Below are 21,948 nucleotides of genomic sequence, written 5' to 3' on the forward strand. Positions count from 1 at the left end.
ATACTTTTTATTTGGCCAGTCAGTATAGGCAAAAAGCCGCTTAAGCTGTGATCACCATGTGGTAAACGCCGTGAGCACCTAAACTACTGGCCATTTTAAGAAGTGAATTGGTGGAATGTACACTTAGCCTGGGTAGCTGTTTATATACTCCTGTATTTCAGCCCTAACAGAGCTCTGACCACATATCTGGGAAATGCAGAAAACATGATTTCTTGGGTCTGTTTTGGAAAAACTCTGCTATGGCAGTATGTTATTGAGGCAATCATACCAAGCTTTAACCAAGTTATTGCAAAAATAATAGCTAGATAAAACAAATGGAGCCGAGGTCACTGTTATTGGAACATAAGCTTTATAGGCCCCTGAGCACTCGGTACAATGGGTCGTACTGTATATACAGTATTGTAAGCAGACAGCCTATAATTCCTCTGTCGTACATTTTGCTGCAAAGTAGGAGGATTTTTGGCACATTCTAAAGAAGATGGTGTTGCCCACACAACCAGAGTCTAGCTACCATTTTTTAGAATGTACTAGGTAAAGGGTAGCTACAAGCCGATTGGTTGCTATAAGAGATGTGCGGGTTCGGTTTTATTTGGTTCTTGTCGCAAGTTCAAATTAGTTCGGATTTATTTTATTGGCTATCCAACACATGTGACAGCCAGATAGCCAATATGATGACGTTTTTGCGATCCGAACATATTCTAGTAAAACCGAACCGCACATCTCTAGTTGCTATGGGCAACGCCTCCACTGGCCTTTTTAGAAGGTTTGATAAATCTTCCCCCAAATCACTAGGGTGACTCTATAACAGAATCACAATTTTATTCAAGAGGAGGAGATTAAATTAACCATGAGGCCATATAGGCAAGCTTGCAAAATGCATCGCCATGGGATATTACTAGTACAAAGCAATGGTTATTTTGGCTCACACCATAAATATAAGTGATGTATTGTGGACTGCGACTCCCGGAAGTGTCCAAACCAGCACATTAAGCTCTGATGCATAAGAAAAATGTATAATTATGCTAATAGCTCACACACTGATAGTACACAAGGTGATGTTAATACTCAGAGAGATATTTGTCTAACATTGCCATAAACAAATAGATTTTGACAATTTTGGGGAATTAACTAATACAAATCTATATATTTTAAATTCAGGCAATTGTATTGTGATGAGGAAAATAGCTGCTTTTCCCATTCATTTGAATAGACAATTCATTTCTAATGAGCATAGGAATCCCATTAATATGCATTGCCTACAAAAATGAATGTAAAAAAAAGCCTCAGCCAATCACAATTAATGCTTACATATGGGTCACTTGTAGTAGGCTGAGCAGCTACCAGCCTCAAGCCCAGTTGAAAACTCAGGGCCTGATTTAGACTTGGGAATAGAGCGAGATATCTCTCTCAAGTGTGAACCTGAACGAGCCACATTGCAATGCAAGGGGTGTAAATACATACATTTCTCCTTCATCCACTAGGGGACACTGGAGTTCAAGACAGTGGGGTATAGACGGTGGTAGAGTAGAGCCTGGCACTTTAAATAATTCAGAAGTGTGACTGGCTCCTCCCCCTCTATGCCCCATCAGCCCCAGTTTTAGAAATGTGCCCGAGAAGAGCCGGTCACATAGGGCTGAGCTCCAGCCCACACTTAGTAATTTTACTTTTATTTTAACTTTTATTTATTTTCATAGCAGCAACAAGCATTGAGGACAGGCTGACAGAGTGCTGCGTCTGTCAGCCTGCTACATGGAGGCATCAGGAGACCCGCCACCACTAATAAAGAGTGCGTGTCCGGGTCCCAGGCACCCTGGCAGTAGCTCAGGGAGGGACACGCCACAGTTTAATATAGAAGCTGTGTCCGTGCTTCCCCATGCCTAGCCGCAGTCCTGATGCCAGCAGCTGGTAAGTATAGCTCTGTTCCCCTGACTAGCGTGGGACTGAGTTAGATCTGCGGCCCCTCCGCCCCCTCCCAGGCTCATACAGTCCTGGATTCCTGGTATAACGCCGCTAGCGTTATTACAAGGGGCGGAGCTACCGCGCATATAGCGCGGATACCCATCAAGGGAGACTGTTCAGACAGTCTAATTACATAGGTGCGCTGTGCAATGCCTTTCTACGAGCTGCTGGCGCATCTCTTAACATCCCTGCACTGCTGAGTCAGCGCTGGCTCACTTAAAAGAGTCTGACAGCGCTGTGTTTGACTGCTGCCGATGTGATCTCCTCCTCCCTCTGCTCTATGCCATAGTGGTGAGCAGCAGGGGTTAGTTTATTGCCGGTTAAGACCGGATGCAATAGCGCCGGGGCTCTACTCCCGGCAGTGAGGGGGCGTGGCTTAGGTCCGGCAGCCGTTACTGCTCCCTCTCAGTTGGCGCGCACTACAGCGCAGGCATATGCAGAGACTGTCACTGTACAGAATACAGGCAGTCTGTAACTTTGCAGAGGCAGCTGTTTGCAGTGCAGGGAGAGGGTAGAAGTTTGTGCCTGAAGATGCTGCACTCACTGTCCCGCTGCTGGAGTTAGTTCCAAGCACATTTGTCTACCTATGACATAATGCAATATGGGTAGCTTTGTATACATGCCTACATGAGTTAAGTGTATGTATAAGTATATATGTGTATATATATGGGGCTTTCCTGCTTATATATACTGTCTGTTAAAACCAGTTTTGTTCTATTGATGTTTCCAATGAAAGAACTGTTAATAAATATATAGATGAAGAGGACCTATGTGTATAGTCTCCCCTGTGCATAGCTGTAGAATCTAGATAGAACCTAGTTTGGTCTCTATTATAGTACAATGCTGAGGCATACTGAGCTGTTTACAAATTATGCACGCAGTGTAGCAGTTTTCCTGCTTACTTAGTCATGCAGCGCATGGTCCATATAGAACTTGGCTCATTTCTGTAGTTCCTATATGGTGGTCAGATAATGTACTTATATTCTGTAGGGGAGAGCACTTCAAAACTGTCGACTCCACGACTATCCTATCTGCTGCCCTATGTCATTGTGATGTCACTGTGTAGAGATAGTTGCGACTATTTTACAATTGTCTATCTCAAGATGGCTGCTGTTTGATTAAGAAATTAATCAGTACTCACTAATGTCAGATGTTATTGACGCAGTACCTCTACAACCCGCCGCCACTATTATAGAGTGAGTGTCTGGACCCCTGACACTAGCTCAGGGAGGAACATGCCGCAGCCTAATACAGAGGCTGTGTCCATGTCACTTTGCCCTCCGCATGACAAATATGCCTGTATTCGTTAAATATAATGCAGTATACTTCATTGACCTGAGGTCGTCCTTTTGATCCCCACTTTGAAAAGGTGGGTTCAACTGGAGCTCAAATGGCTCACCTGATAAGGCAAGGACAGAAGGCTCCCAGGATCTATACCAGTCTGGGACAGCACGCTGCTAAAATATCAGGCCTACAGAGGACACACAGCACATCAGCAGTCTCCCTGCGTGGAGGTAAGCCACAGTTCATACTTACCTGGCAGGGGAGATACCATGATCACAAAGGTGGTTCTCTCAGGGCGAGGCGCATCCATTGCACCATGGGTGTGCTGACCCCCGATGATTTCTCAAAATGCGGAAATCTCGACTGCATAATTTGTGGAAGTGGGGGACTGCGTTCACGTTTTCTCCTGGATAAATTATCGTTATCTGTGACCTTGTATGAGGGTACATGTATGCGATATGTGTATATATGTATGTATATATATATATATATATATATATATATATATGTGTATCGCTTCTTATCCTTGCCATAAAGGCAAGGGTAGGATTTGTTCTTATCAGTTTTATATCTGATACCTTGCATATTTTAAAAAGAAAGATACTGCAATTGGAGGCTGGACTCTCCTGCTGCGGTGGGTTGGTACAACAACTTCGATTTACACATACTATTTATGAATGTATTTGTTATATGTGTGGGTATACCTATGCTTCCGCAATCATTAGGTTACCTCTAGTTCCACAGATGGGAAGCCAGCTGGGATTACCAGAAGCTGTAGGCTATAATATATTATATTGGCTCTATAGACTAGAGTCATGTTCTGCAGTTTACATTGTGATAGTCACAATTCCCTAAGGCATGGCTTCTAATATGCACCATATACTTGTCTGGGAGCCTTCTGGTAGTCCACACATGTATATAAGATAGGCACTTACACCCTTCTGGGGTTACAGTTTTGTTCCTGTCAGTTTATATCTACGGCGCCCCCTTTTTGGGGGAGTTATTATTATTACAATGTATGTGTATATAGGTGTATGTATATATACTCGCTTTGACAAAGGGGCACGTATCCCCCGAAACGTCGGCCTGTTTGTTTCAACATAGTTTAGATATACCTTTTTGATCACTATTTAAGTCTCGGAGTCCCGCTATTTGTGGTTCCTACTATGTATATATTTATATATTATATAGAGCATAATGATCTCCTGGTGCAGGAGTCGGACAAGTATACTTACTATGTTGACTTCTCATGCAACTATTTGTCTAAGTGTACGTGTGTATGTATACCGATATATTCATGTTCCTCGTATGACTACTTCCTAATAATTGGGAAACACCTGTTTTTTTTTTTTTTTTAGCCCTAACTGGGGTTTTCTTTACAGATATATCCTTTTTTACTTGGGATAATTATTGCATTCTATGTCTATGTACAGGTACCTTTCTCTGTATAGGTTCCTGTACTCCATATTATTGTTTAGTCGCATATCTCAATAAAATGAGGCTATAAAGTGGCCCCTGGGTACATTCCTATCAGTACATAAAAATCCAGATTCTATTCCATCCTCAGGGCTTACTTGGTTAAATGACAACAGACCACACTTCTGTGCCTGAAGGTCTAGGGCCACCCACCGAATAGGCAGGGTCAGGCCTGGCTTGATTAGATTGGTGGGTATCCAGTAAATCATGGGCCCTGCGGTTCAAGTTTAATCCCTCATTGTGAACACTATGATTGTCAAGGGTCACTGGTGGGATCCATTATCAAATATGTAATATTTCTGTGTGTATCTTGACCAGTACAGGGTCTTATTTAATTCTTTCACTATCCCGCCTCTTGACTAATACGCACTTAACCATTCTAAGTGTTAATGTACTAATACTTACTCTAGCAGACCGTGCTTGGGGTATATGTATAATCTATATAAGGATACATATCCCTAATGGAACAAGCTCAGGTATAGAGTCCTGTAGTACGACCTTCTTGTTACCACTAACATTTTGCTAGTTTTCTACAGTCTCTCCTACGGCAACTCGCCAGACTGAAGACTGTGCTATGGAGCATTGGTTTTTAGCCCACTGAAGCTACTCTCTATTCCCGATGTGACGGGTTGCTGTGAGATGGAGAAGGTCAGTGACATTCTACATAGTTTCTAGAGTGCTTCTAATTGCTCACAGGTAAGCGGTACCCCACTATTGCCTCGGAAGATGCTCCGATTTCATGCAACCTGACACGACATAGCCGTTATTCTCCCTTATGCATCCTAGCTGCAGACTTAGTAGCCATCCGCTCTTTTTAGCAGTAGGCTCTACCCTTTAGAGCTTTCCTGGCGTGCATAGTTCCAACATTGAGAATGTCACTTTATTCTTCTGTTGGGGTTATAATGAACTGTGACTGTAGCGCCTGTGGGCTAATGCACATCTTTACATTAAAGCGTGACAGTCATTATGTTCCACGCAGGGGGCCTGGTTGGTTTTCCTGTTCAGTACTGTGAATATTTTCATCACACTGACAGGTACCTGATGGGTACCTCTATGGTTGTCCTAGTTCTGTAGCCTTGCTGTATGGTTGCTTCCCTATATTGGTAGCTCTCACTGGGTGACTGTTGCATCCGTGCTCTTTAACTGCTAGGGTAACCGGGTTGTTTTTTATACTATGTTCAGGACAGCAGTTGATACTGCCTACGCACTTCCATCATGTTGGATGTTGTTTGGAGTTTGTTGCTGTGGGTTTCTTTTCAGGTCGGCACAGTGGCTTGTGCTGTAAGGTCTCCACCTGGGATGCCCCATACACTAATTCGAGACCCGCCCCAGGCAGTAGTAACCACTCAATAGGCAGACAACTGATGGGCTGCCAGACATTCTGCCAGTGGTCTGGTATGGGGATTTCCAGCTGCAAGGTTTCAGTTGCTGTTTTTCCCTCTGTTTCTGAGTTGATTGTACTGCTGTCTGACGCTCTGAAAGGAATTGTGGTCTCGATTCTTTCAGAGCTGCCTCTGCCTCATGTCATTGGGATCTCTATCCTTATGGGAGACTTCTATGGTTTCACTCTGGTTGCCAACCTTGTAGTAGTTGGACCTCAAGAATGGTCCAGGGCGACTGTTCGGTCTTGTCGTTTGCTCCCTGTATACTCTTGTTAGGACTCTGTGGACAGGATCAACTCTGTATCTGTAGATTGGTATTGTTATATGTATAACTATATGAGTTATGTCCAGCAGTGCTGGGATTCTGCTGTCTCCAAATTATACAGCTTCTCATGTTCAACTCTGGTTCGTGCTTGGTCTGTTTCGGCTGAGCTTACGGTGTTCAGCTGTTTTCATCTGTGGCTGTTCTCTTGCTAGCAGTATTCCATTCGATTTACGCTGTAAGGTGTGGAATTTCTATGGCTGTTTAGCAAGGAGCCTTGATTGTCTCCTCTGCTCTACAACACTTGATCTTCAGCTCTTGCCTTTCCATTAGGCCTACGGTTCTTGGTGATCCCGGTTTTCGGTTTTGCCAAGGGTTCGGCAAGTTCTCCGCGCTTCCCACCCGGGAGGTTGGCTTTGGGACGTCCCCACTGTCTTGAACTCCAGTGTCCCCTAGTGGATGAAGGAGAAAACAGGATTTTGGTACTTACCGATAAATCCCTTTCTCCGATTCCACAGGGGACACTGGACGCCCGCCCAGCGCTGCGTACCTGCCATTTTGTTTGGTTTCTTATAAGGTTGTGTGACTGCATATGTTCCCTGCAGTTGGTTCCTCTGTTCTCCCTCATTCGGGTCTTGTTCCGTTCTGTGGTCCTCTCCTTCTCCTCGTTTTCCTATGGTCCTCCGTCTCCTCTCGGGCTCAGTTCTTAAACTGGGGCTGATGGGGCATAGAGGGGGAGGAGCCAGTCACACTTCTGAATTATTTAAAGTGCCAGGCTCTACTCTACCACCGTCTATACCCCACTGTCTTGAACTCCAGTGTCCCCTGTGGAATCGGAGAAAGGGATTTATCGGTAAGTACCAAAATCCTGTTTTTTTTTATGGGGTAAATACTGGCTGCTTTTGTATGTAGCCCACAAATACTGCACAGCATTATTATTACTCTACAATTTAGATGTCAGTTTGGAAACACTCCTCCCAAATCTAAATCTCTCTGCACATTTTAAATCTTCCCCACCCGCAGTGTAGCATGGTTGCACCAAGATGATCAGTTGAGAGAGATATCTCTCTATTCCCAAGTCTGAATCAGGCCCTCAGAGCAATGAAAGGCAATCATGGACCTGTTTAAGTGTGCTTTGGTTGCCAGGGCTTGTAGATTCACAAGAATTTCCATTCTTTCATTTTTTCTTAAAAAAAAAAAATCACACACACACACACACACAGTATAAATTTTAATTTTATGGGCTGTTTGCACTCATTGAAATGAATGGTAAGTCAAACTAATTAACTGCTTGAAACACGTGAGATATTAGATTGATATTTAGAAAATTGTCCAGCGCTGCACTTCAAGCCGATTTCTGAGATGTTAATTAATTTTACTTTTGAGTTTCCAAAAAGTTGAGATTTACATAGTGATTTGCCTTGATCAAATAGTGAAATAGACTTGATCAAAATCATAAATCTTAATGCGAGCCCCTTTCTTTTGAACTATCCTTTTTACCACCCGCTGGTTCATAGACATTCTCTGCACTATCATTTTGCCTCCCTGCCCTACATCAGTCTCTCGCATTGAGTTCACTTATACTTCTTTTACATCAAAGTTCCGAGTCTGACCCGGGGGGTTGGAACAGGGGGCCTGATTCAGCCCGCACGCGAGCACTGAGCGCTCACAAGCGGGTCGATGTTGCCCAAATGCACATGCGCACGACGGAGGCGCCTCCGTCATGCGCGAGACCCGAATAACGATGGGGAAGCCGTCGTTATGGGTCTCGCACCAAAGGGGGCGTGCTGTCGATGGTGAGTGACAGCACGCCCCCTTTGGTGGGCGTGCTGGGGGCGTGGCTGCCCAGACGGAGGCGTTCCCATGGGAACGCCTACCGTCTGGGTCCGGCCCACTGACATCACTAGTGATGTCAGTGGGAGTGCTTTTGGCTCTGATAGAACCAAACTCACTCCAGGGCTTGCGGTCAACGAGACCCTACCGCAAGGGTCTCGTTGCAAGCCCGATGGTCGCGATAGTCTTCACCATCGCGACCATCATCATGGACGCTCGCATAAGCTGTGGGTGGTAACCCACAGCTATGTGAGTGTCCAAGAGGCCGCTTCGCAAAAAAAAAAACGCTCCGATTCAGAGCGGGCACTCGTTCAGAGCGTCCGGCTCTGAATCAGGCCCAGGGTTCCAATCTGGATCAGACCCAGAACTTAACACTTTCACACTGCGGTGCCGACCCAGGATATTCCTGAGTCGGCGCCGTTCACAACAGACCCGGCTCCTCCGGTGTTGCTGTGGACGCTTGGCGATTATGTCACCTCCAAGCGGCACTGAAGCCGACCAATGAGGCGATATGCGGCACGATCTGTGAGCCGGATCGCGCCAATTACACTGCAGGGTTTCACGGATTGTTCCCGTGTTAAACCCTGCAAGTTACCTGGGTTGGATTACCGGGTCACTTGACCTGGGAATCCAACCCTGGCCCCTTTTAACACCCAGAAGCAACCCGGGTTAACACTGCAATAACCCGGGTTTTAGCTCTGGTGTAAAAGGGGTATTACATGGCATAAGAAAAAAGTGCCTGTCTGCCCACTTCTAACACTCGCTGATATTGCTAGAGGATTCCTTGTGTCAGTGCGCTTCGATCACATTCAGTATTCAGCACACAGGAAAGTATTATGGGGGGGGATGTATAAAGGGGTGATAAGTGAGAAAATGGTAACTGTGCGCATTACGTCTTAATGTCCCATGTAATAATGCAGTTATCTGCAGTAAATGCCCCTGTAATGTTTGGCGCTACTATTTTAAAATATGAGATATGGTAAGAACTTACCCTTGTTATCTCTATTTCCACGAAGTCCATAGGGTTCCACAGGATACCTTGGGGGTATAGGTGTGACGTCAGTCGCAGGGCACCAAAGAGTTAAGCTTTCAGCCTCCCAGGATGCACTAGGTCCCCCTCCTATACCCCGCCCCCAGGCCAAGGCACCTCAGTTAGTTACCAAGCCATAGGCCGGAGGAGGAGAAGGAAGAGAGAGAACAAAGATCTGGACACATACAAGAATCACATTCTCACCAGAGGGAGACGGAAAACCGGTGACCAGAGCAAAGCCCATCTGCAGCACAGGTGCGACAGGGCGGGAGTCCTGTGGAACCCTATGGACTTCGTAGAAATAGAGATAACAAGGGTAAGTTCTTACCATATCTCATATTTTCTACTTCAGGGTCCATAGGGTATCCACAGGATACCTTGGGGATGTCCCAAAGCAGTATCCTTTAAGGGTGGGGACGCTCCTGTGCAGAAAGGAGAATCCGCCGCCCGAAGGAAGCATCCTGAGAGGCGAAGGTGTCAAACCTGTAATACCTCACGAAGGTATGGACAGAAGACCACGTAGCAGCCTTGCAGATCTGAACTGCCGAGGCACCACGTCAAGCTGCCCACGAAGGACCCACAGACCTAGTGGAATGAGCCTTCAGAGAAGGAGGGACCGGTAGGCCTTCATGAAGATAAGCTTCAGAAATAGCCATACGGATCCAGGCTGCCAAAGTTTGCTTTGAAGCAGGCCAACCCTTTTTACAGAAGCCATAGAGGACAACAAAGCGTCCGACTTCCTAAACAAAGAAGTGCGGTCCACATAAGTCCTTAAGGCCCGCACAACATCCAAAGAGGCCTCACCCACGGAAAGACCCGGTGGGTTAAAGGCCGGAACAACTATTTCCTCGTTAACCTGAAACTGGGAAACAACTTTGGGGAGAAACTCGGGCCGAGTGCGGAGCACTGCCCTGTTCCCATGAAAAAAACCAAGAAAGGGGGTCTACAAGAAAGAGCCCCTAACTCAGAAACACGTCTGGCTGAAGCAACGGCCAGAAGGAAAACAGTCTTAGCTGTTAGCCATTTAATATCCACTGAGCCCAGTGGTTCAAACGGCGGTCCTTGGAGAGTCCTCAGGACCACAGCCAAATCCCAAGGCGCCACAGGTGGAACAAAGGGCGGCTGAATACGGAGAACACCTTGCATAAAGGTGCGCACATCCGGGATTGTAGCAATCCTACGGTGAAACCAGACAGATAGGGCCGAAACCTGTACCTTCAAAGAAGCAAGGCGAAGCCCATGATCTAGTCCCGCTTGCAGGAAGGCGAGAATCCGAGACAGACGAAACTCCCGCGGTGCATAACCTCTCGGTCGACACCACTGGAAGAACGTATGCCACACGCGATGGTATATCCTCGCGGAAGACGGTTTCCGAGCTCGTAACATGGTACACAGCATAGAGCTGGCAAACCCCCAGGACCTCAGCATGGCCGTCTCAACAGCCACGCCGCCAAAGACAGCCGAGTCAGGTCCGGGTGAAGACAAGGACCCTGAGACAGAAGGTCCGGTCGTAGCGGCAACCGCAGAGGACTGTCCACGGACAGACCCTGAAGGTCTGAGAACCAGTGCCGTCTGGGCCACGCGGGAGCTATCAACAGGAGCGTCCCTCCTTCCTGTTTGAATTTCCGGATTACCCGTGGAAGAAGGGAGACCGGAGGGAACAGGTATGCGAACCTGAACGTCCACCGGACGGACAGAGCATCCACCAGAGACGCCCCTTCGTCTCTTGTGCGAGACCCGTACACCGGCAACTTGTTGTTGTGCCGGGACGCCATGAGGTCGATTTCTGGAAGACCCCACCTGTCCACCAGTAGTTGAAAAACGTCCGGGTGCAGGGACCATTCCCCTGGATGAACGTCCTGGCGACTTAGAAAGTCCGCCTCCCAATTTAGCACTCCCGGGATGAAGACCGCTGATATGGCCGGAAGATTGCGCTCCGCCCAAACCAGGATCCGAGAGACCTCTACGAGAGCCGCCCGACTGCGAGTTCCTCCTTGCCTGTTTATGTAGGCCACGGTGGTAGCATTGTCCGACTGGACCTGCACCGGGTGACCCTGGAGAAACCGCTGTGCCTGCAGGAGAGCATTGAAGACCGCACGGAGTTCCAAGATATTTATTGGAAGCTCCGCTTCTGTCGGTGTCCACCTGCCCTGGAACAAGTGTGGACCCGAAACTGCTCCCCAGCCTCGAAGACTGGCGTCCGTTGTCAACAGGACCCAATTTGGAACCCAGAACGGACGTCCCTTGTTGAGGTGGGTCATCTTTAACCACCACGCAAGGGACAGGCGAACCTCCGGGGTGAGCACAATCGTCTGGAACTTCAGAGACTGAGGCAGCCCGTTCCACTTGGACAGGATCAGGTGCTGCAGAGGTCTAGAGTGAAACTGGGCGTATTCCACCATGTCGAACACCGACACCATGGAGCCCAGTAACCTCATCGCCGAGTGTAAGGACACCCGGCGGCTGTGCAGACAACTGCGCACCCTTGACTGTAAAGCAGAGATCTTGTCCTCCGTCACGAAGATCCTTTGCTGTCCCGAGTCCAATAAGGCTCCAAGATGCAGAATCCTCCGAGACGGGATTAGAGTGGACTTCTGCCAGTTAATTAGCCAGCCGTGCCGTTGCAGCAGTGCAATGGTCAGGTCCAAGTGGTGTAACAGGAGCTCTGGAGATCCTGCCACCAATAACAGGTCGTCCAAGTACGGCAACATGCGGACTCCTTGCAGCCGCAGAGAAGCCGCCATGACCGCCATAGCGTCCTGTATGTCCAATGACACCATGTAGTCCCCAGGTTCCAGCGCCAGAATGATGGACCGTAGGGTCTCCATCCGAAACTTCGGGACCCGCAAAGACTTGTTGAGTGCTTTGAGGTTGAGAATCGGACGATATGACCCATTGGGTTTCTGTACCAAAAATAGATTTGAATAGAAACCCTGGCCCCTCTGGGAGAATGGAACAGGCACTATAACTCCAGCCTGGAGCATAGTGTGCAATACCTTCCGCAGCTCCGTAGCCTTGTTCCGGTCTGATGGTAGACCCGTGGTGAAGAATCGAGCCGGGGGTCTGTGCCGGAAGGAGAGGGCGTACCCGTGAGAGACCACCTCCAGAACCCAAGTGTCTGTCGTAGTGAACGACCAACACCGGGAGAACTGCAGCAGGCGGCCTCCCACCCTGGGATCCCCCAAGGGGAGACCCGGACCGTCAGGCCGCAGGCTTGTCATCTGGCTTGGGGGCCGGACGTCTGGTACTCCATGCCTGTTTCCGGGGCTTGCCCGATTTCTTAGGGCCAGCCTGTCGAGGAAACGACTGTGGTTTGGGCCTGCCCTGGGCCCTAGATGACCGAAAGGACGATGGTCCAGAACCAGAAGGAGCAGCGGCCGACGGGAGACAAGCAGATTTGGCTGCCGCCAGCGTGGCCACAATCTTATCCAGATCCGGACCGAAGAGAACTTCTCCGGTAAACGGCAACGCTTCCAGACCTTTCTTGGATCTGCGTCCGCCTTCCAGGATCGCAGCCACAAGGTGCGACGAGCAGCTACCGCTGCTGAAGAAATTCTAGACACCAGAGTACTAATGTCTAGAGCCGCCTCGTTGATGTAGGTGGCCGAATCACGGAGATTGCCAATCAACTCCGCTTGTTCGGCCGGACAGTCGGATTCAAAAGAAGCCTCTAATGAATCCGCCCAGCGCTCCATCGCTCTGGCAACCCAGCAAATGGCCATAGCCGGCCGTGCTGCCCCCCCTGCAAGGGAATAAGCGGACTTCAGGCAGATTTCTACCTTGCGGTCCGTAGCATCCTTAAGGGAGGACATGGATGGCATCGGCAATGTGGCACTACGGACAAGACGGGTCACGTGAGAATCCACCTGTGGAGGGGATTCACACTTAGCAAAATAATTATCCGCGAACGGATAAGCCACCGCCAGGCGTCTCTGCGGCTGGTATCTTTTGCCAGGTTGTTTCCACGCCTCCTCTAAATGGTCCACCAACTGACCCGAAAGAGGAAAGACTGTGGCATCGCCCTTCACATCTTTGAAAAAGGCATACTTAGATTTAGCCGCTGGGGGAACTTCGTCCTCAATCACCAAGGCTGTGCGGACCGCCCGAATAAGTCCAGGAATATATACTTTGGACTTAGCATCAGCGTCCTTAGTATGGAAAGGTTCCTGATCGTAAGGATCCAGAATCTCCCCATCATCAGACGTCCCTTCGTCATCCTCATAAGGAGCGGACAGAGACGCCACCGGCCTTTTATGAGGCCGCATCACAGACTCCCCTTGCAATACATCCGACAAGTGCTGTAAAGAACTCGTCAGGGAGTTAACCCACGCTGGCTCCTGAGAACCCGGGAGCGGGGAAATAGGGAGACTGTGGGGTACCACCAATTGTCGTGGGAACCCCTGCATGGGTGACGACACCACAGACTGCTGGGACAAACCCATCGGAGTAAACGCGGGCTGCGGAGCTAACTGGCCCACTAAAGCTGTTAACGCCTGAGCGAAACAAGCCCAGGGCGGCTCCTGTACCGGTGCTGTAACCGTAATAGGCCGCGCCATGGACAACACTGCCGGCAAAGGCCCTCCGCGCTACCCTCCCCCTCCGCTAACGGTACTTTGCACGTGGTACACTGTAGCCGGAGGGGAAAATCACTTTCAGACATGATGGCACCACGTATGTGACCTCTCTCACCAATTAAGTATTAAATAGGCGAGAGACCACCCTGCAGCACCGCACCGCAAGGGCTTTAGCAGAAAGAACAGGGACAGTAATAAAGCTGACAGTTTAGTGAAGAATAGTTACAGGCAGCGCTAGCACAGTCACATACAATGCAGAGAAATAACAATTCCTGCACTAACAGCGCTGATCACTCAACTACACAGACACAGGGCCTGGTAGGACACAGCGCTGCATACACAGACCTGAGCCACAGCGGAGGAGAGGTATGCGGGGGGACCCAGACCACGATGCTTCCTTCCAGACTTCCAGCAGCGTTCACCATGCGTTGCAGAGAAGATGGCCGCCGAGGAGCAGAGAGAAGCTGGCCTGGGGGAGGAGCGCTGACACAGGACCAGTCAGCACAGTGCAGAGAGGGCTGTGTGCAGCGGGGGAGGCGCCGGCTGTGAGACAGGGAAGGCGCGCTCCCCTGGCATGCATTTAACCCCTGGGACGCCGCAGCGCTACCGCTCTGCTGCGGTCCGCTGTCCCAGGGGGTAGTGGAAGCGCAGGTTGGTCGCCTGGCTCCACGCTGCAGCCAGTCCCCAGGGAGCCCCCTGCCTGGGGACTTAGGACCATGTGATCAGCGGGGACCCACCGCGGGACCCCGCTGCTTACCTCTGTCCCCCTTGAATCCGGCCATGGTCCGGAGCATCTGGGGTCACCGCTAGCTGTGACCCCAGACGCCCACCAGCATCCCCGGATCAGTACCGGCGTTCTGGTACCGGCGGGGTGTAGGGAAGACAGCATGGACGTCAGGACTGACTGTCCATGCTGTTCATCCAGTTGTGCAGCCACAGCTGCATGAAGAATAAGCTTCAGGGGCTCTTCTAGCCCCCACTCCAACAGGTGCACCCGACTCCGGCCGGGCACCAAACTAAACTGAGGTGCCTTGGCCTGGGGGCGGGGTATAGGAGGGGGACCTAGTGCATCCTGGGAGGCTGAAAGCTTAACTCTTTGGTGCCCTGCGACTGACGTCACACCTATACCCCCAAGGTATCCTGTGGATACCCTATGGACCCTGAAGTAGAAATATATGCATTGATGTGGACAGTAAATGTAAGAACGGCCAGTGCTACTGTGAATAGTAAATGTGAGAACGGTCAGTGCTACTGTGAATAGTAAATGTGAGAACGGTCAGTGCTACTGTGAATAGTAAATGTGAGAACGGTCAGTGCTACTGTGGCTAGTAAATGTGAGAACGGTCAGTGCTACTGTGGCTAGTAAATGTGAGAACGGTCAGTGCTACTGTGGCTAGTAAATGTGAGAACGGTCAGTGCTACTGTGGCTAGTAAATGTGAGAACGGTCAGTGCTACTGTGGCTAGTAAATGTAAGAACAGTCAGTGCTACTGTGAATAGTAAATGTAAGAACAGTCAGTGCTACTGTGAATAGTAAATGTAAGAACGGTCAGTGCTACTGTGGCTAGTAAATGTAAGAACGGTCAGTGCTACTGTGGCTAGTAAATGTAAGAACGGTCAGTAGCACGGGCTGTTCCGATTCTTCCCTTTATCGATTTTGCCACCAACTCAGTCCGAGTGCCATTTTTTTTTTTTTTGTTCTTTAATAAAGTTGCTTTGTAGTGAACAGCCGTGCGCAAGTGAACAAGCACAGGGGCTGCTGGGAGGAAAAGACCCTGCGCCGGGGCTGCTGGGAGGAACGAGACAGCTGACAGAGGAGAGTGGAATTCGCTGCAGATATGAATGAACACTCCCCCCCATTGGCACAACAAACATTTATACACCCTGCCGAAGGCTGGACCTGCTTCAACACGATAAATAGGCAAAGCAGGTCCAGACAATTGCCGATCAAACGCCCCTGATAATACATCTCCCCCCAGAGTAGGATATAGATTGCAAGGTTGTGAGCAGAGCACGCTTACCTTTTTTTCAAGTGTAAAGCGTAACGGAATATGCTGTTGCTATATAAGTGAATGTTAATAAATAATAAGAGTAGCCAACAGGAGCAGCAGGCGAGCTGGATGTCACCCGTCAAGATAGGTGTGTGCCGCAGAAAAGCATGCGAGGAGGAACTAAGCCGGGGTTACCAGTTACCATTCAGAATCTTCAGGGACTGTCCATCATCACACAACTGTAGTTTCCATGTCACACCTACATATACACAGACCTCAGCTTATATGAATGTGGAGTTCCCTCTTACCCGTCATTCTAAGGTTTCATTAAAGGTATTGAAGAAAATGAAATAGGTGAATCCGGCCCTCTAAGTGGTGGTGGTGAAGGTGATTGTAATACTGACAGGAAGACGTGAGAAGACATCTCGTTACAAATATATAATATTGGCCAGGTATATTCTCTGCTATACATGATGTCTGGTTATTTTCTTATACTTTGTCACACTAAATTCATTTGAATACATCTGCACACTTGGAAGTTTTTTTTTTTATATATATATATATATTATTAAAAAAAAATACCTGGTTTCCGAATAGTACATAACCTGCCATCTTCATCTAAAACAATGGTCAGTAATCCAGTGGCTAAATTTTCTTCTTCATCTGTTGGGTCCACCAGGATGTGGATGCTGAGAAAAAAGACACATGCGTGATATTATAATAATTATACAATACAGCAGAGAGTCTGGTTTACGACAATGTGACCTGTGAACAAGGAGTAACACAGCCAGCGCTTCCTCTATTTGATGACAATATATAGTTATTCTACTATATGTAACCTTCTCAATTGCAAAACACGATGCAAAGTAAAGAATCGGCAAACACAAAAATATACTAAAATCAGGTTCATTGAAATGATTACAGGGGTGATTAAAAATAAAACTTAAACTCTATTAAAATCCAAAATTCTTTAGCCCTGAACCACAAACTATTTAATTTATTTATATGCCACGCACAGCTCAAATTATCATAGTAAGTTCCAAAATTCTGTACATACAGTATTGCTGTGACGTTTTCTTGCAGTGCTGTTCTCGTCCCAATGTGTCACTTCCCTTTCACTGTGGAAAGCAGCTGGTCTACTTCTGGATAGTAATGGTACCGTAGAATGGTCCACAGGACGAGGTCAGACCCTAGTCTCAAGATCTTTATAGGGCATGTGCCAAGATTTCCAATGAGCTTTCTAAAGTTGTGTCATGCCCAATAAGAATAGGATCCCTTTGAGGATTAAGGGGAGATTTAATAAAGCTTGGAGAGAGATAAAATTGGAGATAAATAGCACCAACCAATTAGCTCCTAACTGTCACTTTACAGGCTGTGTTTGAAAAATGACAGGAGCTGATTGGTTGGTGCTATTTATCTCTCCAAGCTTTATTAAATCTCCCCCTCTGATTCATGACAATTCCTTCACATGGTTTGTAACAAAACAAGAGTCTGGACAATCATCTAATATTGTGTTCCATTGTGTTAATCAAATGGATGCTGTGAATAGTGCAGAATAGACAGATTGAAAAGGAGATAATGATTTTACCATTAAGTGGAATGGAGGTCTTAATAAATTTACAAGCTAGAACACAACTTAAGATAAAATTTAGACAATCATGAATAGGAAACAAAATAATTTTAACAAGCAATAGATGACTACACAATAGGTTATAGAAACTGTGATGTAGAAAAGAAGAAAGCTAAAAGAAAAAAAATGCATATTTGCAGATAATCAGAATATAGGACTTGGAAGACAATTTGAGAAGCTCATAAAAGGAAGGGAAATGGGAGAATCTCTCATATATGATTATACTAGAAATTATAAGAAACATGATTCAGCAATTAATAAAAATAGACAATTAGGCCACAGAGTAATGCTGGGTACACAGCCCCGGCGACTATGGTCCGTTGTTAGAATTACCTAGTCCTGGATCCAAAAGGGACAACACTTGGTTAGATGGGATGTCTGTAGCCACCAAGATAGAGACAGACGCACATCCGGAGAGAGCACCATCGTTTAAGACTTGATCCGATGGGGTAACACGTTCCACCTGGAGAGGATTAGCCTTTGCAAAGGCCTGAAATGGAACGGAGCATATTCCACCATGTCGAAGGTAGACACCATGGATCGCAGAACCTGCATTGCTGAATGGATCGACAGTGGGCGATTGTGGAGACATCTGCACACACATAGTTGAAGTGTGGAGATCTTGTCTGATGTTAGAAAAATTCTCTGATCCTGGGAATCCAGCAGGGCTCCCAGATGAATCACTCTGTGAGGGATTCAGGGAGGACTTTTTCCAGTTAATTAACCATCCGTGCCTGGGCAGGAAAGCAATGTTTAGCTGCAGATGTCGGTGAAGCACTTCTGGGGATCCTGCTAGAAGCAGGCGGTCGTCCAGATATGGTAACAGTTGGACACCCTGACCAAGCAGGTGGGGCGCCACAATTGCCATAATCTTGGTAAACACCCGTGGAGCTGTGGATTAGTCCAAAGGGCAGAGCCTGAAGCTGGAAGTGTTGCTGTAGTATAGCAAACCAGAGATCTCTCTGATGTGAGGGCGCTATAGGTACACGTCCTGAATATCCAGCGATACCATGAAGTCCCCAGATTCCATAGTTAGGATGATGCAGCGTAGGGTTTCTATCCTGAACTTTGGCACCCTTAGGAATTTGTTCAGGGATTTGAGGTTGAGAATAGGCCGATGAGACCCATTCGGTTTCTGAACCAGAAAGAGTAGAATAACCACCAGTCCCTCGCTGAGATAGAGGGACCGGCACAATTACTCTTGCTTGCAGCAAGGACTGTATGGCTTTCTGGATTTGTAAGGCCTTGTCAGGGCCTGTGTAGAAAAACTGGTGGGGAGGCCGTCTAAAAAATGAGAGGGTGTACCCGTGAGAGACTACTTCTCTTACCCAAGCATCCGTGGTGGTTTGACACCAGCACTGGGTGAACTGAAGAAGTCGGCCTCCCACTCTGGGATCCCCCAGAGGGAGGCCCATCCTGTCAGGCTGAGGGTTTATCCTCTGGTTTAGAAGCAGGGCGTCTTGCGCTTCAGGCCTGTTTCTTGGGTTTAGCAGCCTTCTTGGCAGTCGACTGTCTAGGAAAGGACTGCCCTTTGGACTTTCCCGGGGGATGAAATGACCTAAAGGAAAAGGTTCGAGGCTTGGAAGAAGCAGATGCTGAAGGTAGAAATGCAAATGTCGATGCTGCAAACGTATTAACAATCTTGTCTAGATCTGGGCCAAACAAGATCTCTCAATTGTAAGGTAAGCCTTCCAGGCCTTTCTTAGAATCAGCATCCGCCCTCCAAGAGCACAGCCAGAAGACTGGTATCTAGTGTAGCTTCTCCAATATATGCAGCCGGATCCCGAATTTGACCCACCTCCGACACCTGATCCCCAGGAGCCTCTGAGGGAAAGGAGTCCTCCAGTGCATCTGCCCAGGTCTCTATAGCCTTTGCTACCCATGAACGGGCGAGCAACAGCTCCTGAAAGAGAATATATAGATTTCAGGCAAGTTTCCACCTTCCAATCTGTACGATCCTTTGAGAAAGAAATGGAAGGCATAGGTAACGTAGCACTTCTGATTAAGCGTGTAACATGGGATCCACCGCAGGGGATGATTCCCATTTTCTACAATGAACCTCAGGAAATGGGTAACATAAGGCCAAACGCTTTTGAGGATAGTACCTCTTGCCAGGCTGCCGCCCTGTGTTCAACTAGTTGATCTAATAGAGGGAATTCAGCTAAAGTCACTTTTATACATTTAAACAGAGGGTGCTTGGATTTAGGGGCTGGCTCTTCATCTTCTATAAGCAACACGGATCTGACTGTTCGCACCAGAGCAGGAATAGTAATCTTTGTCCAAGTCTCCACATCCTCCACAGGGGAGTCTGGGTTAGAGGCATCAGCAACCTCTCCGTCATCAGATGACAGCTCAGACTCAGAAAGCTGTCTGGACTGTGATGACAATACCGTACGTTTAGCAGGTTTCAGGGGTTTCTCACCCTGCAGCATGGTCTGAATGGCCATAGTGGTGGAGGCACAGGAGGATATTGAATAGTTGGAATCAGTTGTGGTAATCCCTGTGAGGGAATAACAGTCTGCTGTTGTAACCCCATAGGGGGAAAAACAGCCAAAACCGCTAAGCGGCCCGCAATGGAGGCTAGGACCTAAGAAAAGGTAGCCCAAGATGTACTTGGTGAATTAAAACATCTAATGCATAAACCATCCTGTACCAAATCCTCCTCACCAAAACCTGCAGCACATAACGTGCATGATAGCAGAATGGGTGCAGAAGCTTGTTCGTTATCTTTGCCTTTGCTAGACCTAGACATATCTACATAGCAGGGTATCACACAATATGGCACTGGGTATAATGCAACCACTGATTATGTAGGATACTTGTATGAATGCAATATAGTGGTCCTGTCTGATGCTTGAGTAAGCTGCAGAAGCACACAGCCAGATATAGCACAGTGCACGGTACAACTGTATGTGACCAACCTCACAAATAAAAGTTCTATAGATGCGAGTCATAGGAAACACCCTGACTACACCTGTATATTAGGGTAGAAACAGAGAAAAGGTATAGGTATATGCTGACAGTAGAAAAAAAAGACCCAGACAGGCAGTGCTAGCATAAGTCACATACAATGCAGAAATACTACTGCAAATTGTCACTACACTCAACTACACAGACTCAGTGTCTGGTAGGCTATAGTGCTACAAACGCTGACCCCAGGGAGCGGTATGTAGGGGGATCGGACCTTGCGTTACCCTGCAGAGCTGAGACTGTGCCACTGAGAGAAAATGGCCGCCGGAGACCTCAGAGGGGCGTGGTCGGAGGAGCAGCTCAGGAAAGCAAGACCTCCAAGGAATGGCGCCCAGAGCTGAGGGGAGGGGCCGCTTTAATGGGGAAGCTGGCCTACCCTTGCCGATATTTTTACCCACCGGGACCTGGCTCCCGCACCATGTATACCATGGTGGTCTAGTGGATCGTGGTGGCTGGAGCCTGCGTCCATACTCGGCACCTCCGGTCTGTCCCCTGAGACCGGATGTATGACTGCTACAGATGTGAGTCATAGGAAATACCCTGACTACACCTGTATATTAGTATAGAAACAGAGAAAAGGTATAGGTATATGCTGACAGCAGAAAAAAAGACCCAGACAGGCTGCGCTAGCATAAGTCACATACAATGCACAAATACTACTGCAAATTGGCACTACACAGACTCTGGACCTCATTCAGAGGCGGTCGGAGGATGCAAGCGGTCTCTCAGAAACTGGGCGGCCGCTTGCATCCTGACCGCCCGCCTCTGTTACGGTCGTTAGGCTGTGGGTTTACACCCACAGCTCTAACGACCGCTCAGGTGAAGGTCGCGATGGTCAGAGACCATCGCGACCATCGGGGCTTACGACGAGACCCTAGGGTAGGGTCTCACTTGTCGTAAGCCCCGGAGAGCTTCTGGCTCCCATGGGAACGCTTCCATTTGGGCTGCCACCCCCCCGGCCCGCCTTCCAAACGGGGCGAGCTGTCAATCAACATTGACAGCTCGCCCCCTTTGGAAAGAGACCCGCTACGACCAGCGCTGTTGGTCGTAGCGGGTCTCACGCATGCGCACGAGGGAGCCGGCTCCCTCGTGCGCATGCGCACTGGCCAAACATCGAGGCGGCCGTGCGGTCGTAGACTGTACGGCCGCCTCTGAATAAGGTCCTCAGTGTCTGGTAGGCTATAGTTCTACATACGCTGAACCCCAGGGAGAGGTATGTAGGGAGACTGGACCTTGCATTACACTGCAGAGCTGCGACTGTGCCACTGAGAGAAAAATATGAGATATGGTAAGAACTTACCCTTATCTCTATTTCTACGAAGTCCATAGGGTTCCTTGGGGTATAGGCGATGATGTCAGACATCGGGCACCACAGAGTTAAGTTTTCAGCCTCCCTGGATGCACTGGGGTCCCCCTCCTATACCCCGCCCCCGAGCCAAGGCAAATCAGTTACGTAACAAGCCCCATGCTGGAGGAGGAGAGGAAAGAGAGAGAAGAAAGATCTGGAACACACAAGAATCACATTCTCACCAGAAGGAAACGGAAAAACCGGTGACCA

The 21,948-nt window shown here is 48.3% G+C and overlaps 1 protein-coding gene and 1 non-coding gene across 2 annotated transcripts in view; one reads left to right on the forward strand and one right to left on the reverse strand.

Annotated features, from left to right (window-relative positions):
• Positions 1 to 21,948, reverse strand: part of EXOSC8 (exosome component 8) — a 49,217-nt gene that overhangs the window by 2,741 nt on the left and 24,528 nt on the right. Inside the window, exon 10 of the mRNA XM_088460205.1 lies at positions 16,373 to 16,479. Coding sequence (XP_088316331.1) covers positions 16,373 to 16,479 — 107 coding nt within the window. The remainder of the gene's footprint in view (positions 1 to 16,372; positions 16,480 to 21,948) is intronic.
• LOC148537821 (U1 spliceosomal RNA) lies at positions 3,488 to 3,652 on the forward strand. Its single transcript, XR_015873261.1, has one exon. It is a non-coding gene; the product is annotated as a U1 spliceosomal RNA (small nuclear RNA).

Source organism: Taudactylus pleione, unplaced genomic scaffold (genome assembly GCF_031769625.1).
Source record: "Taudactylus pleione unplaced genomic scaffold, aTauple2 ptg000043l, whole genome shotgun sequence".
Classification (NCBI taxonomy): Eukaryota; Metazoa; Chordata; class Amphibia; order Anura; family Myobatrachidae; genus Taudactylus; species Taudactylus pleione.